General features: G+C 32.0%; 1 protein-coding gene across 14 annotated transcripts in view; it reads left to right on the forward strand.

The window, feature by feature from the left end:
• The window catches only part of LOC114328625 (uncharacterized), an 895031-nt gene that overhangs the window by 818754 nt on the left and 60299 nt on the right, over positions 1-15978 (forward strand). For 13 of the 14 annotated variants that reach the window (XM_050655804.1, XM_028277517.2, XM_028277524.2 and 10 more), the window contains one exon: positions 15184-15362. In XM_050655804.1, the coding sequence (XP_050511761.1) occupies positions 15184-15362 (179 nt within the window). The remainder of the gene's footprint in view (positions 1-15183; positions 15363-15978) is intronic. The other variant, XM_028277519.2, reaches the window with a different exon arrangement.

The raw sequence follows: 15978 nt of genomic DNA on the forward strand, positions 1-15978 counted from the left end.
TGGTGCCAGTTTCTTCCCAGTTTTGTTTTGATGTCGTTTAACCATCGTTTTTGTGATCTTCCTCTACTATGACAGTGCTGGCGTGGTCTCCAATGTACCAAGTTTCTCGTCCACTTTTCGTTGTTTTGCCATGCCACGTGTCCTACCCAGTTCTAGTTCACTTACGCCTTTCTTCCAATTATATATTACACCTTCGTCCTGCTTCGCACGTCCCCACTTCGTACACGAGGGGTCCAGATTCAAAACCGAACATTTCCACTTTATGTCATTCTGCGTAAACTAAAGAAAACAATTTACAACTTTACTTTTCCCTATCTCAAATTGGAGGAAAAGTCCACTTTTGCATCTGAACCAATTCTTTCACACTGAATTACTACTAGGAACTGTCCAATTTTTCTCTTTATCAAATTGTTAATATATGGATCTTTAATCACAGATTACAGAGGTGTATTCAACTAATTTTGACCAAAAAGTGGAAATGTCCGGTTTTGCATCTAGAATCCTCATATGTTCTCTCAGAGACAATCCTAACCTAGCTCGTTCGATGACCATCTGTGTCGTTCTCAATCTGTTGGCTGGTAACTCTGTGTCACGGTTTCCATTCCATAGATCATAACTAGTAGGATACAACTGTTGAATGCTCTTTTTTTTTAGATTTATTGGTATCTTTTCGTTTCTCAACACATCACTGAGTCTTTCTACTGCTGCCCAAGTTATTCAGATTCTTCTGTTATCTCTGCCGTTTGATTCTGTTTGCCTAGTTATATACTCTGTAATCTAGATATATACTCTTCGACACTTTCGATCTCATTCCCATATAAGTCGATTGTGATATTTTGATTTTTCATCACTGTTTTACTTAAATTCATTTTAAACCGATTTTCTCAGATTATCGTCTGAGCTCCTTTAGCATGTAGATTAGTTTATATTTAAAAAACACGTTTTTTTCGTCAAAAATGATTAATTATAGTTGGCTTTTTGCGAAGATACGGCGTACTAGTCATGGTTGTGGAGAAAATCTCTCTTCGGTTGACGCGGCGCGCAAGAAAATTGAATTCGGTATTTAAAATCGGCGGAGCTCGAAAAAATTCGTAATATTTCCTATTATAATATTGCTAATATGGCAAATTTCTCTCTGTTCTGGGCTTGATGGATTAAGTCATTCCCTGTTGTGTGGGTACAATCTCTGATATTTCGGAGCCAGGATTTTTTCTTTCTTCCTATACCCCTTTTACCTTCGATTTTGCCTTCTAATATTACCTGGAGCTGCTCAAATTCCCTATGGCGCATTATGTGTCCTAGATATGAGGTCTTTCTAATTTTGATTGTGTTGACCAGATGAGGACGTGTGTTCATTATTTCCAGTACTTCTTCATTTGTAGTTTTGCCGGTCCAGCTTACTCTTAGCATTCGGCGGTACATCCAAATTTCGAACGAATTCAGTTTGTGGACGTCATACTGTTTTAATGTCAAGGTCTCAAAGCCATATAGTAATAGAGATCACACATAACACTTTAGTGTTCTCAACCTTATTGTGACTGATAGCTTGGGGTTACAGAGCATTTTACGCATGTTCATGAATCCAGATCTTACTATTTCAATGCGTCTTCTAATTTCTTTTGAGTGGTCTAGCTTATTGTTTAGCTCTCTGCCCACGTATATAAAGCTTTGGGAACTCTAAAGGGTAATATCATTGATTTGTATGTTGGGTGTAATTTGTTCATGGGGGTTCTTGTGGAATACCATGATTTTGGTTTTGGAAAGATTAATATCCAAGCCCAGTCTGTGACTTTCTTCTGATAGTATGTTCATCAATATTTTTAGTTGGTCTTCTGTTTCCGCTAATACTAGGCATATCGGCATATCTTACATTGTTAATGATAATTCCATTGACTCTGGCACCTTCAGGGCGATCTTCAAGAGAAGCTCTGATGATATGTTCGGCATAGACGTTAAATAGTAGAGAGGACAGAATGCACCCTTGACGCACTGCTCGTCCTTTGTTTACATAATTGGTATTTCCGTTGTCTATTCGAACACATCCTTTGTGGTTCCAGTATGTAATGCTTATTATAACTATGTCGTGTCCATACTTCTTTTAGCACCTCAATAAATTTTTCGTGTCTAATGCGGTCGAAGGCCTTTCTATAATCGACAAAGCACACATACAGCTGATTTTGAACCTCGAGATACCTTTTCTAAAACCATATTGAGAACGATTCAGGTATTCTTCACACTTATTGTGAATGCGGTTATAAATTACTCGCATAAAAATCTTAGCGGCATGACTCATTAGGGATACAGTTCGATGGTCTTCACATTCCCTTGCTTTTTGTTTTTTAGGAAGAGCTACATATGTGGATGTTAGCCAGTCATATGGTAGAGCGCCATGTTCTTATCCTAAGTGATGACAGCATCATCACTTAGGTGTTTAAAATGTTCGACTGTTGTTAGATCTTCGCCGGGTGCCTTGTTGTTCTTTGCGTCTTTTATTGCCCGCATAACTTCTTCGGTTAGAATATTTAGTTTTCCATCTACAGGGTGAGTTTTTAGTGCGGGATCGGTCGATAACTCCATTATGGTATAAAATATCGAGAAAAGTTATTTAAAAAAAATGTAGGCAATGATACTCTCCACGCTTGGAAAATATGTCCATTTATACAGGGTGATCAGTAACTGCGTGGTATATCAAACATATAATTTTTTAAATGGGACACACTATATATTTTTTCATATTTATATTCCCCTCATAATTCTTGTTCATATAATATAGGTTTTGCATTACTATACAGAGTATTTAACAAGTTATGACCATTTTTATTTCGAAATCACTATGAGATTAACACCCTGTATATAAAGAAGTAATTCGTAGACAATAATTTGTTTTATGTAATAAGATAAACAATATACTGTAGTTTTAAATTAAGTCCAATTCACATCATTGACGAATATTTGTATACAGGGTGAACCACAAAACCAAATTACGATTTTCTCTATTTTTTTAAATGGATCACCCTATATTTTACTTTTCAACATTATTGTATTTAATATACGCTTTCATTTTTATATAGCATTCCCTATATCTAAACTGATTGCTTTCCGAGATATTTTTAGTTTCCTTCAAATTTCGGGAATACATTCAATTTTTCTAGTAGAAATAAGTTAGTATTGAGTGATAATTAAACAACATTATTTTTATTAGATAAATAACTAACACAAAATATAAACCATAGCAATATGCAGTGAATATACCAATAAATGTGATATTAAGAAATTATCATATTTCCCTAATATACAAGAATCGTAAAATTCCTACAAAAAAAACTTTGTATTGTATATAAAAATATAACAAGATTACTTTTATTCAATAAATAACTTACATGAAATATAAATCAAAACAATATACAACTGATGTAACAGTTTTTAGATTGGTATATCAACAGCATTCTAAGCCAAGAATTTTTTAGTAGAACATTCATTTTTATAAGCACTTTTAAACTACAAAACAAAATTACGATTTTCTCAATTTTTTTTAATAGATCACCCTATATTTTATTTTTTTGAAATATTGTATTTATGATACTCTTTCATTTTTATATAGCATCTCCTATACCTAAACTTATTAGTTTCTGAGATATTTTTAGTTTTCTTCATTTGCCGGGAATACATTCAATTATTCTTATAAATATAAATAACTTAACAAATAACTATTATGTAATAATATAACAAATATTTTCATTCAATAAATAACTAACAAAAAAATAATAAACCATAACAAAATTTAATGAATGTACCAATTAATGTGATGTTAAGGATATAAGTCTAAAGTAAATGTTGAAAATGACCACTTTCAACGTCTATGCCATTTTGTAACCGATATTCAAATGACCGAGCCACATTTCTAACATTTTTGTAAGTCAATATTATTAAAAGCTTCTTTTATTCTATTTTTCATATCTTCAAGCGTTGTTGGATGCTTCTGGTATACAAGGTTTTTTATATAGCCCCACTTGAAAAAAATCAATTTTGGAAGAACTGGAGCACCCTCGTATAAAAACCTCAACCGTCAAAAAATGTGGACCAATCACATAATCTCTAACAATATCACCTTAAACATTTATAGATCACCTAGTTTGAGTGTTAACAAAGTAGGGATTTCTTATTGATGCATATTAATGAAATTTAATATGAAAATTATATTATTAATAACTGCGGGTCACAATCTGCTATTAGGAATGTGTTACTAAAAACTTCTTGGCTTAGAATGCTGTTGATATAATAATCTAAAAACTATTAAATTAGTTGTATATTGTTTTGATTTATGTTTTGTGTGAGTTGTTTATTAAATAAAAATAATCTTGTAATTTTATTATACACAACATACCTATATTTTTTTTGTAGGAATTGTATGATTCTTGTATATTGGATTGTAGGAATTTATTGATACATTCATTGCATATTGCTATGGTTTATATTTTGTGTTAGTGATTTATTGAATAAAAATAATTTTGTTTAATTATCATTCAATACCAACTTATTTCTACTAGAAAAATTGAATGTATTCCCGAAAGTTGAAGAAAACTAAAAATATCTCCGAAAGTAATAAGTTTAGATATAGGGAATTCTATATAAAAATGAAAGAGTATAATAAATACAATATTTTTGAAAAATAAAATATAGGGTGATCCATTTAAAAAAATAGAGAAAATCGTAATTTGGTTTTGTAGTTCACCCTGTATACAAACATTCGTCAATGATTTCAATTGGACTTAATTTAAAAACTACAGTATATTGTTTATCCTACTACATAAAACAAATTATTGTCTATGAATTACTTCTTTATATGCAGGGTGTTAATCTCATAGGGATTTAGAAATAAAAATGGTCATAACTTGTTAAATACTCTGTATAGTAATGCAAAACCATATATTATATGAATCAGAATTATGAGGGGAATATAAATATGAGAAAATATATAGGGTGTTCCATTTAAAAAATTATATGTTTGGTATACCACGCTGTTATTGATCACCCTGTAGAAAGGGACATATTTTCCAAGCGTGGAGAATATCATTGCCTACATTTTTTCTAAATAACTTTTTTCGATATTCTATACCGCAATGGAATTATCGACCGATCCCGCACTAAAAACTCACCCTGTATATCTATTTGTGGGGGCTCTTCTGTTTTCTGATCACCAAACAAATATTTAAGATATTGTTCCCATATTTCTTTCTGTTTTTCAAGATCTAATTCCATTTGGTTTTTCTTGTTTGTTAGAATAGATAAATGTTTGGGTTTCCATATTCCAGCTACTTCTTTAACCTTTTTGTGTAATTATCTATCTTTATGCTTCCTTTGCAGATCTTCTACCTCTTTACATTTTTCTTTCATCCACTCTTCGTTGGCTACATTTATCTTTCTCTCAATTTCCCTGTTGAGTTCTTTGTATCTTGTTAGGTTTTTGTTTTTTACCATCCGTCTCATCTCCATAATGTCATAATTATTATTTAAAAAACATATAAGTACAATAATTGTAGTGTTCTGTTATTTGTTTACATTTTCTGTTGATTTCTGTTAGATTAATTTCGCACATTTCAGGTGAAACTAGAAATTTGAAAATTTGTTTTATCGTAAATATCTTGCTGAAGTTCGATGGAGCCAGAAGTTTAGCGTAAAATATTCCGCCGGACAGCTTGTGTTTCATGGAAAGGAGCATTTTGCTGTACAGTTCATCTTTGCCAGTTCGTGTCAAATATTCTTCATTTTCCGCTGCTCTTGTTTTATGTACTTACTCTTAATTCTGCGTCTGACTCTTAGCTCCATTGTTGGGCGATCCAAGTTCATCTCTCTGCTAGTTGTTGGGGATGCGATGCACTTCACCATAAAAAACCATTTTCAACTTACGTGTACCTTTTACGTAATCTACGTATATAAAAAATGCCAGTAACATAGGTGTTAAATAGTAATGTTGTTCTGAAGCTATTTTCTTGTGGCATTTTTATAATCAAGTATATTCAAATGGGAAATAAGCCACAATTTTACCTAAAAATGATTTTATTAACGTTTCGAAGCCCAAGTCGGGTGTCGTTGTCAAAATACAAAATAATAATAGTAAAGTGCGTAGTTTTGCCTACCACTCTTCGTATTTTAACTTTCGTGAACGTACGGTCGCCAATTCATTTTAGCGCACGTATACCCCAGGCTGTGGGTGAAAAAACGTGATATAATTTAGGAATTTTTGAAACCTATCAGGTGTTGTAAAGGACGATGCCAGGAATAACTTCTACTAAAATGTAACCAAAAATATTGTGCGCTTTTTTTATTGCGATTTTCATTTGTTAAATTTGCAATTTTTAATGATTTTTAATTTTGCAGCTAAGGATATTGATTTTAGAGAAAAACTTTTTAATAGAAAGTTGTAGTCAATTAAAAAACCTACAATTTGAGGTATGATAAGTTTAATTTCTTTAATTGGTTATTGCAAAACAGCCTGCGAAAGGTCCAAAATAGCCGTTTGTTACAATTGCATTATTTATTGTACAAATAATTTTTTTATTTTTTAAAGCTTTAAAATGAAGATCTTTCAATTCGAAACATAAAAAAAATTGTAAAGCCAGATTAACGAATTTGTTGCTTAGATATTATAAATTGTTTATCCCAAGAGGTCAAATGTCGAAGGCTATAACTTTTTGAAAAAAAAAATCGTAGAAGTTGGTGAAACATCCAATCTCCTTCTAAAGAGTTATCTTTTCATATTCTGATGTAAATAAATACGTAAAACATTTTTAAACCTCTAATTTTTGGGTTTGAAAATAAGGGGCAAATTTCGTTATAAACATTTAGAGCTGAAGCGGCCCTGTACATCCTATGAGTTTCTAACTTACAGATTATTGTTGCTAAAGATGAAACGAAGATTTATAAAAAAAAATAAAAAATTTCTACGACCAACTGAAGCCGAGATAATTTTTGGGTTTGAAAATAAGGGGGCAAATTTCGTAATAAACATTTAGAGCTAAAGCGGCCCTGTACATCCTATGAGTTTCTAACTTACAGATTATTGTTGCTGAAGACGAAACGAAGATTTATAAAAAAAATAAAATTTTCTACAGCCAACTGAAGCCGAGATAATTGTTTTTTTTTCTTAAATCGTAGTGCCTTTATTTATAACAATTGAGAAATTATTTTAAAGTCATTGACTAAAGAAAGACTTATAAATATTATCTTAAAATAAAAATTATTATAAAATATAAAATAAATATAAAAGTTTATCAAGAAAAACAAATACAGTGGTAAATGGACTGTATATTATAATGGTAATATTATTAAATTGTTTTCTGTCAAAATTTAATACAACTTACGTAAAAATTTTCCGAGCGCGCGGATTTGAAGCGAGCCGATCGATTTGCAAAATTCGGCCGCTTGCAAAAGCACCGATTTTAAAAATAATTTGTAATAATTAAATGTAATTATATTTTATAATAATTTTTATTTTGAGATAACATAAGTCTTTCTTTAGTCAATGACTTTAAAATAATTTCTTAATTGTTATAAATAAAGGCACTACGATTTAAGAAGAAAAAAAACAATTATCTCGGCTTCAGTTGGTTGTAGAAATTGTTTATTTTTTTATAAATCTTCGTTTCGTGTTCAGCAATAATAATCCGTAAGTTAGAAACTCATTGGATGTACAGGGCTGCTTCAGCTCTAAATGTTTATAACGAAATTTGCCCCCTTATTTTCAAACCCAAAAATTATCTCGGCTTCAGTTGGTCGTAGAAATTTTTTATTTTTTTATAAATCTTCGTTTCATCTTTAGCAACAATAATCTGTAAGTTAGAAACTCATAGGATGTACAGGGTCGCTTCAGCTCTAAATGTTTATAACGAAATTTGCCCCCTTATTTTCAAACCCAAAAATTAGAGGTTTAAAAATGTTTTACGCATTTATTTACATCAGAATATGAAAATATAACTCTTAAGAAGGAGATTGGATGTTTCACCAACTCTCTACGATTTTTTTTCGAAAAGTTATAGCCTTCGACATTTAACCTCTTGGGATAAACAATTTATAATATCTAAGCAACAAATTCGTTAATCTGGCTTTACAATTTTTTTTATATTTGGAATTGAAAGATCTTCATTTTAAAGCTTTAAAAAATAAAAAAAATTATTTGTACAATAAATAATGCAATTGTAAAAAACGGCCATTTTGGAACTTTCGCAGGCTGTTTTGCGATAACCAATTAAAGAAATTAAACTTATCATACCTCAAATTGTAGGTTTTTTAATTTACTACAACTTTCTTTTAAAAAGTTTTTCTCTAAAATCAATATCCTAAGCTGCAAAATTAAAAATCATTAAAAATTGCAAATTTAACAAATGAAAATCGCAATAAAAAAAAGCGCACAATATTTTTGGTTACATTTTAGTAGAAGTTATTCCTGGAATCGTCCTTTACAACACCTGATAGGTTTCAAAAATTCCTGAATTATATCCTGAAATCGACCTATTTTTCAGACAGAGCCTGGGGTAGTAACGAATATTTGCCATTTATACCAAGTATAAATTTTTATTAATAATAAATTTTATTTTTTAAAGCATAGACATAGATAGTTTAATTAATACATAATTAAGTGTAGGTATTTAGTACTCGAAGTACCTACGTATTAATAAATTGTAATTTTATACGTTTAAGTAAAAGAAATTATTCGACATGTAATTCTTTCACATCTTGCATTAATTACTAACCTACATTCAAGTGTGCTTATGCACTATAAAATATAATTAGTATTCTAAGAGGGAAACAATCACGAACATTAAATTACAAATAGTTTTATACAGGGAAGTGTTCATTATGTTTCAAGTTTCAAGTATTATTAATACTTGAAATTTTAAAACTCTTATAGTTCTGCGAATGTGAAATTATATGAAATGTAAAATTAAACTTACAATGTAACAAAATGGTTTTCGAGTGGGTCTGTGGAATATAACTGTATGAATGTAACATCTCAATATTGTCATGTTAATACCTGGCAACATGTATTGGGAATGTATTGCAACAATATATTAATAAAAAAAATTAGGTGTGTCCAGTGGAGTAGAATTTTATGACGAAATATAATTTCAAAGACACAAAGTATAACGCCAGATTGAGGATACACAACAAATCGACCGAAAAAGTCCTGAATCTGAAATATATGTATAAGTAAACATCTAAGTAAGAATGCACGCAATATCTGAATTTGCCTCTATTTGTGCAGTGAAGTGTTGGCACCAAAAAACAGTTTGGTAGCTGACAGTTTAGAATTAAAAATGGAGCGTTACACCAGAGAACAACTCATTTTCTTTGTTGAACAATATTTTAAAAACAATGAAAATTTGGCGGCCATAGTTAAAAAATCGTTAACTGTGAAGATAATAGGTATTTGAAATATTCAGGGAGAATGGATCAATTTGAGATGCTAACCACACTGGTCGTCCAGCGTCCAAAAACAAGCCGATCAAATTTCAATGTCGAAAAAATGCGTGAGAGTGAAAATCATCCTAAGCCATAAAGCACATTTTCACGTTGATTCTTTGTTAGTCGTGCCTAAATTTGGTGATATTAACATGTTCGACATGTGGTTTCAACAAGACGGTGCCATATGCCATAAAACACTGAAAGTACTGCATGAGAAACACTGAAAGTACTGACATAGTATCAGACAGGGATGAGTTATGTCACCGACATTTTTCAATGCCTACACCGAACCAATTTTTGATGAAGCGTTAAATAATCGTCGCGACGGTGTTAAAATCGGTGGTGAAATCATGAATAACATCAGATACGCAGATGATACCGCCATAATGGCAGAGAGTCTGGAAGACCTTCAAACCCTGTTGAATGCTGTAAACAACGAATGCATTGCAGAGGGCTTAACAATCATCGCAAAAAAAAACAAAATGGATGGTGGTCGGAAAAATTAATATCGAAGACTCAGTACTAAAATTAGATAACAAAATCCTGGTTAGGGTGGAATATTTTAGATATCTGGGTAGCTGGATTGACTCTAGGGTTGAAAGTGATGAGGAAATTTCGACCAGAATAGAACTTGCACGAAAAAGCTTTATTAGCTGGCGTTCTGTATTGTGCAGTAGAAGTCTTTCATTGACTACACGTCTAAGAGTATTGAAGTGCTACGTCTGGTCTGTTTTGTTCTATGGATATGAAACTTGGACAACAAAAGTGAAGAATCTCAACAAATTAGAAACGTTCGAGTTGTGGTATTACCGTCGCATGCTCAGAATCCCATGGACACATGGACAGCACAGATATCTAATGAACGTGTGCTGGAGACCATGCACAAAGAGCGAGAATTGGTCAACGCCATAAAAATGAGAAAGGTTCAATACTTCGGTTATATAATGAGAGGACCTAAATATCGCTTACTGCGGTTGATCATTCAGGGCAAAATCGAAGGAAAAGGTTAGGTTGGAAGAAAACAATTGTCTTGGCTGCGTAACATTAGACAGTAGACAGGTCGAACGGTCGAGGAATTGTTTCATATAGCTGCCTACCGAGAATACGTTGACGATAGCCAACGCTTGAAAACAAGCACGGCACACAAAGAAGAAGAAGAATGAGACATTTCTTGGCCGTGTACTCTCTCGTTTCACTGATCAGAATTGACCCTCTATATCGTATGATTTAACACCATTTGATTTTTTATGGGGTTATTTGAAGTTTAGGCAACAAGCCTACGACCACCCGTGCATTGAAGGAGGAAATTCAACGCCGAATCAACGAAATTAAGTAAAACCTCTGAAAGCAACCACGCCCATAAAGTGGCCACCTGCGTATAACGACCAATTCGGATTTCCCGGGCACTACATGTAGTATTCTTCTTCTTTAAGTTCCATCTTCTATCGAACGTTGGAAATCATCATGGCAATGCGGACCCTGTTGACTGCCGCTCTAAACAGCTCTGCACTACTGCATTCGAACCATTTCCTTAAGTTTTTAAGCCAGGATGTTCTTCGTCTTCCCACATTTCGCTTTCCTACAACTAGTATTGCTTACTGCTTATTATTCATTTTTCTGATTGGTGCATAATGATCCAAATATGCATTTAAAAATAATAAGTATTCTGGCAGTAAAAGTTCAAAACAACGAATTTCTTTTTTTTCTATGCACATATAGAAACTGAAAAGGGGAAGAACTTATACAGGCAAAAGCAAAAATCTCCAACAAAAAGACATGGATGATACCAGACATTATGATGAAACGGCTCCACGTAGATAAAAAAGCAGAATAGAAAAGTGGTATTGTTTCTGGATATTAGTCCAGAGAAATAAGGTTTTTCTCGTGACACATCCCCCTCCAGGCCGAAACCTAATTTTTTTGAGTAGTATGAACATCTATATTAATAACCTTTATGTTTCCTGCAGCCGCTTTTGAACCCACAAATGAAGATCAAAAAACGGTAAATTTTCGCTTTTTTCGTCTATAACCAAAAAGTTAAGCATTTTAAACAAATTTTAGAGTAAGAAACTCATAAATCGTCTAATAAATTTCAATATGTCGTTCGCTGAATATGTCTATCCTTATTGGTTGCTTAGAAAATTGCAAAATAAATCATACATTTTGAGTGTATATAAATATTCATAACTTATGTAAAAATTAACTTAGAGCCTTCTTATTACACGAATTGCTGAGACTTCTGGTACTTAAATTATATTTTAAATTTCAAAGCAATTGATCAAATAGTTTAAAAGTTATTTAATTTGTTTATCAAAAATTCATTTTTTTTTGCAACAGTATAAGTCAGAAAATTATGAGGTTACAGTAAGACTTCTGACAGTTTATGGAAGAAGAACATTTATACTATTGACTTAATTAAAAAAACATGACAAAAAGTAATTTTAAACAGTGTAAAATTATTTTGCAAAAACACGTCGATTGTTTGCTTACTTATAAACAATTAGAATAACTTTTTAACCGTTACCCGTAGAAAAATTATTTTTTCATATTTGGAAAGACTGAATTTTTATACACATTTAAAAAGAAAAGACAATTGTCCTAGGACAATTAAGGACGAAGTTATCCCCCCTTATTTTAATTCACATGTTTTTGCAAAAAAATTTTGCAGTATATAGAATTATTTTTTGTCATTTTTTTTAAATTAAATTAATAGTATAAATCTTCTTTCATAAACTATCCAAAGTATTAGTGTAACTTCATCATTTTCTGACTTATAGCGTTGCAAAAAAAATTAATTTGGGATAAACAAATTCTTCTTCTTCTTGTGCCACTCCTATCGGAGATTGGAAATCATCAAGGCTACCCTGACTTTGTTTACAGCTGACCTAAAAAGTTCATTAGTGGTGCAGCCAAACCACTCTCTCAAATTCCGCAACCATGACATTCTTCTAGGGCCTGGATTCCGTTTTCCTTCCATTTTTCCTTGCATTATATTTTGAAGTAATACGTATTTATGACCTCTCATCAAGTGACCCAAATACTCGAGTTTTCTTCGTTTTATCGTTAACAAAATTTCTGGGTCTCTTCCTATCCTTCGTATTACTTCAAGATTTGTGATTCTTTCAACCCAACTTATCTTCAGCATTCGACGGTAGCACCACATCTCGAAACTTTCAATACTTTTTATGTTGTTCTGTTTGAGAGTCCAGATCTCCACACCATATAAACAAATTAAATTCCTTTTAAACTATTTGACCAATTGCTTTAGAATTTAAGGTATGATTTAAGCACCAGAAGTCTGAGCATTCCGTGTAATAAGAATGTTCTAAGTTAATTTTTACATAAGTTATGAATATTTATAAAAACTCAAAATTTATGATTTATTTTGCAATTTTCTAAGCAACCAATAAGGATAGACATATTCAGCGAACGCCATATTGAAGTTTTTTATACGATTTATGAGTTTCTCACTCTCAAATTTGTTTGAAATACTTAACTTTTTGGTTATAGACGAAAAAAGCGAAAATTTACCGTTTTTTGATTTTCATTTGTTTATAACTATGTATATCATCAAAATCGGCAGCAGGAAACATATAGGTTATTAATGCAGATGTCCATACTACTTAAAAATTTGGTTTCGGCCTGGAGGGGGTTGTGTCACGAACAGGATATTTTTTTCTTTACTTTTTCTCTGAACTATAATGCTACATCTTACTCCAAGATTGCATTGAATAATGTTAAACTTTTTTTTTCCATCCTACTACCTCACATTGTGATCCGTTGGACCAAGGCATTATCCAGTATAAAAATAAAAATGTATACCATTTTTATTCAGTTGCAATGCGAAACCAAAACTGTCTTAATAGGTCTGGATCCCGCGTATGAAAAAAAAGTTGATTAATAGCAAGCTGAAAATTTGTTAATAGCTTAAGGGTGTCTAGTCGAATAAACTTTGATATATGGGAACACTGAAACAGGGGTAGTTTTAATTGTGGAACAGGTTAAAAATTTGGAACGGTCACAGCACGAAAACGGCACATTTATTTTGTCCGACAGAACAGACTTAAACTCTCCAAACAGAGATTAAACTCTCATGAAAAAATCAGACTGCTATTTATTACCTGTCATAATTCCTGTCATTTGACATATTCTACATGTTCCACTCATTAAAACGCCCATTTGGTGATAAATAGGAGTCTGATTTTTGCATGAGAGTTTAATCTCTGTTCGAAGAGTTAAAGTCTGTTCTGTCGGACAAAATAAATGTGCCGTTTTCGTGCTGTGACCGTTCCAAATTTTTAACCTGTTTCACAATTAAAACTACCCCTGTTGCAGTGTTCACACATATCAAAGTTTATTCGACTAGACACCCTTAAGCTATTAACAAATTTTCAGCTTGATATTAATCAACTTTTTTTTCATACGCGGGATCCAGACCTATAACTTTTAATTAGGTTAGAGAGCGCGGCCAGCATTCTTATCGACGATTTCACCTCTTGTTAGAGGCTATTTAGAGAATTCATAGGCTGCTATCTCTACTCCAGGTAAACATTTTCGACATTTATTAGTCCCCCATTGCAACTGACGTGAAGGTAGTAGGTGCGTAGCGGCATCTGCTAAATGAAAGTCTAAGTTTTTCAACCTAATAAAAATATTTTTAAAGTAAAATATTTTAAAAGATTTTCAATTGAAAAACTTATTGGACCATTTTCCTGGTGACACCTCCAAGGCTTCTACAATATGCAAGCCAAATGGATGCTGCAGTGAAGACAAAAGGGAAGGAATTCTACACTATGCAATTCACAACATTATCCAGTAGTTTAAAATTATCTAGAAAAGCTACTTTATTAAGAGGCTTTTAACTTGTATAGACAGTGGTTGTCCTCTTTACTATAACCCATAAGCAACGTCTTGTTATGGGTTACAGTACCTTGACATACTTTATCGCCGATGACAATAAAAAATGCTTTGCTAAAGCCGGATTTATGTGTAATATATATGCGAATAGTTTTAAAAAAAGGGTATTATTTCATTTGCACAACTGTTTCCCACCAGCAAAAACACATTACTGGATTCAAAACAATCTGCCTTGATTGAGAGTGATGTGCTGCAGAAAGTGGAGCATTGACCATCAACAACTATATATTGAAGAAATTCAAGAAATAAATAAAACTTTTCCTAACTCTGAACCTGAGGAAAAAGAACTTAAAGTTTTTCCAGTGTTTAATATAATATCAAGCCTAACTGAAGCCTGTGTAAGTCACAGAGATTTAGAAAACTGTTTTCTTAATGAGAATATGAGAACAATTTTGGCATGTTCACAAAATATGTATTTCTAAGCTTTTAGTAAAATGTGAAACTGAATTAAAAAAAATAAATTAATAAGTATGAAACAAAAGAACGTAACCTATTCTTAATGTCATTGTGTTCATTTATGTTCCTGATGAATTAAAATTATATTTAAGATGTAAATAAATAACGTTAAATACAGACCAGTTGCTTTAATTTCACTTTGTTTTCTCTTAAACGACCACTGCTCTTTAGCGCCCACTGTTGATTCCACGATGGAGGTCTCTATTGGAAGATTTTACTGTTTTATAACCCTATTAAGATGCCATTACCACATATTCATGCAATGTTTATTTATAAGTGTTAAGTCACGAAATCACAATTATGTTGTATCTATAGTAAACTAGAACTAAAGTTGATTAAATATTTCAGAATCACCAAGGAAGTATCTGGAAAACGAAGTAACCATCCACTACAAGACCCCAGTGCGACAAGAAATAAAAGAATACCTAAGCGAAGACGAATTGGCCCATCGACAAGCAGAGGCTATGAAGAAAATATATCAAGAAGAGAGACGGAAGAAATATCTGCAGGTTAGCAAGTCACTTCAAGTAAGTTATTGTCAATAAGGTTTAGGTTTGGCAGGTGTGGAGGCTCGATGCTTTCGAATAACCCACGAAAAGCGGTTGAATAACTAATGCTGCTTTTTACTAGCAGAGTGGTATGTACAAAACGAATTTTAATTGAAATCCATAATTATGCCTTGTTTTGCTATCACTTTTTACTGTTTAAAGAATATATTCCGTATTAGACTTACAATGAATTAAATTTTGTTTCAAATGCAGAATAATAATGATTTTTATCTATTTTGGGTTGCGAAGCAAAATTAATCATTTGCTAAATTTGTAACTTATCAAATTAATGTGACATAAATAGAAAATGAAAGAAACTTAATAAAAAAGGAAGTTACGACAAGATTCAAAGTTAAAAGAATTAAAATTAAAAAGTGAACGAGAAAAGTGCTAAGAACATGAAATTACACCAAAAATTGTCAGGTTCATGATAAGCTGGTGAAAAAATGCAAAAGTTCAACTAATGTTTAGCAAATAGTCAATAATATACAATCAAAAGTACACAATTGACATCTCGACACCGTTCGATGAGGGTTTTTATAGTAAATAATGCCTCTCTAGTACTAAAGCCTTTCCTAAATCGTACTTGGTTTCC

Source organism: Diabrotica virgifera, chromosome 7 (assembly GCF_917563875.1).
Source record: "Diabrotica virgifera virgifera chromosome 7, PGI_DIABVI_V3a".
NCBI classification, from domain to species: domain Eukaryota; kingdom Metazoa; phylum Arthropoda; class Insecta; order Coleoptera; family Chrysomelidae; genus Diabrotica; species Diabrotica virgifera.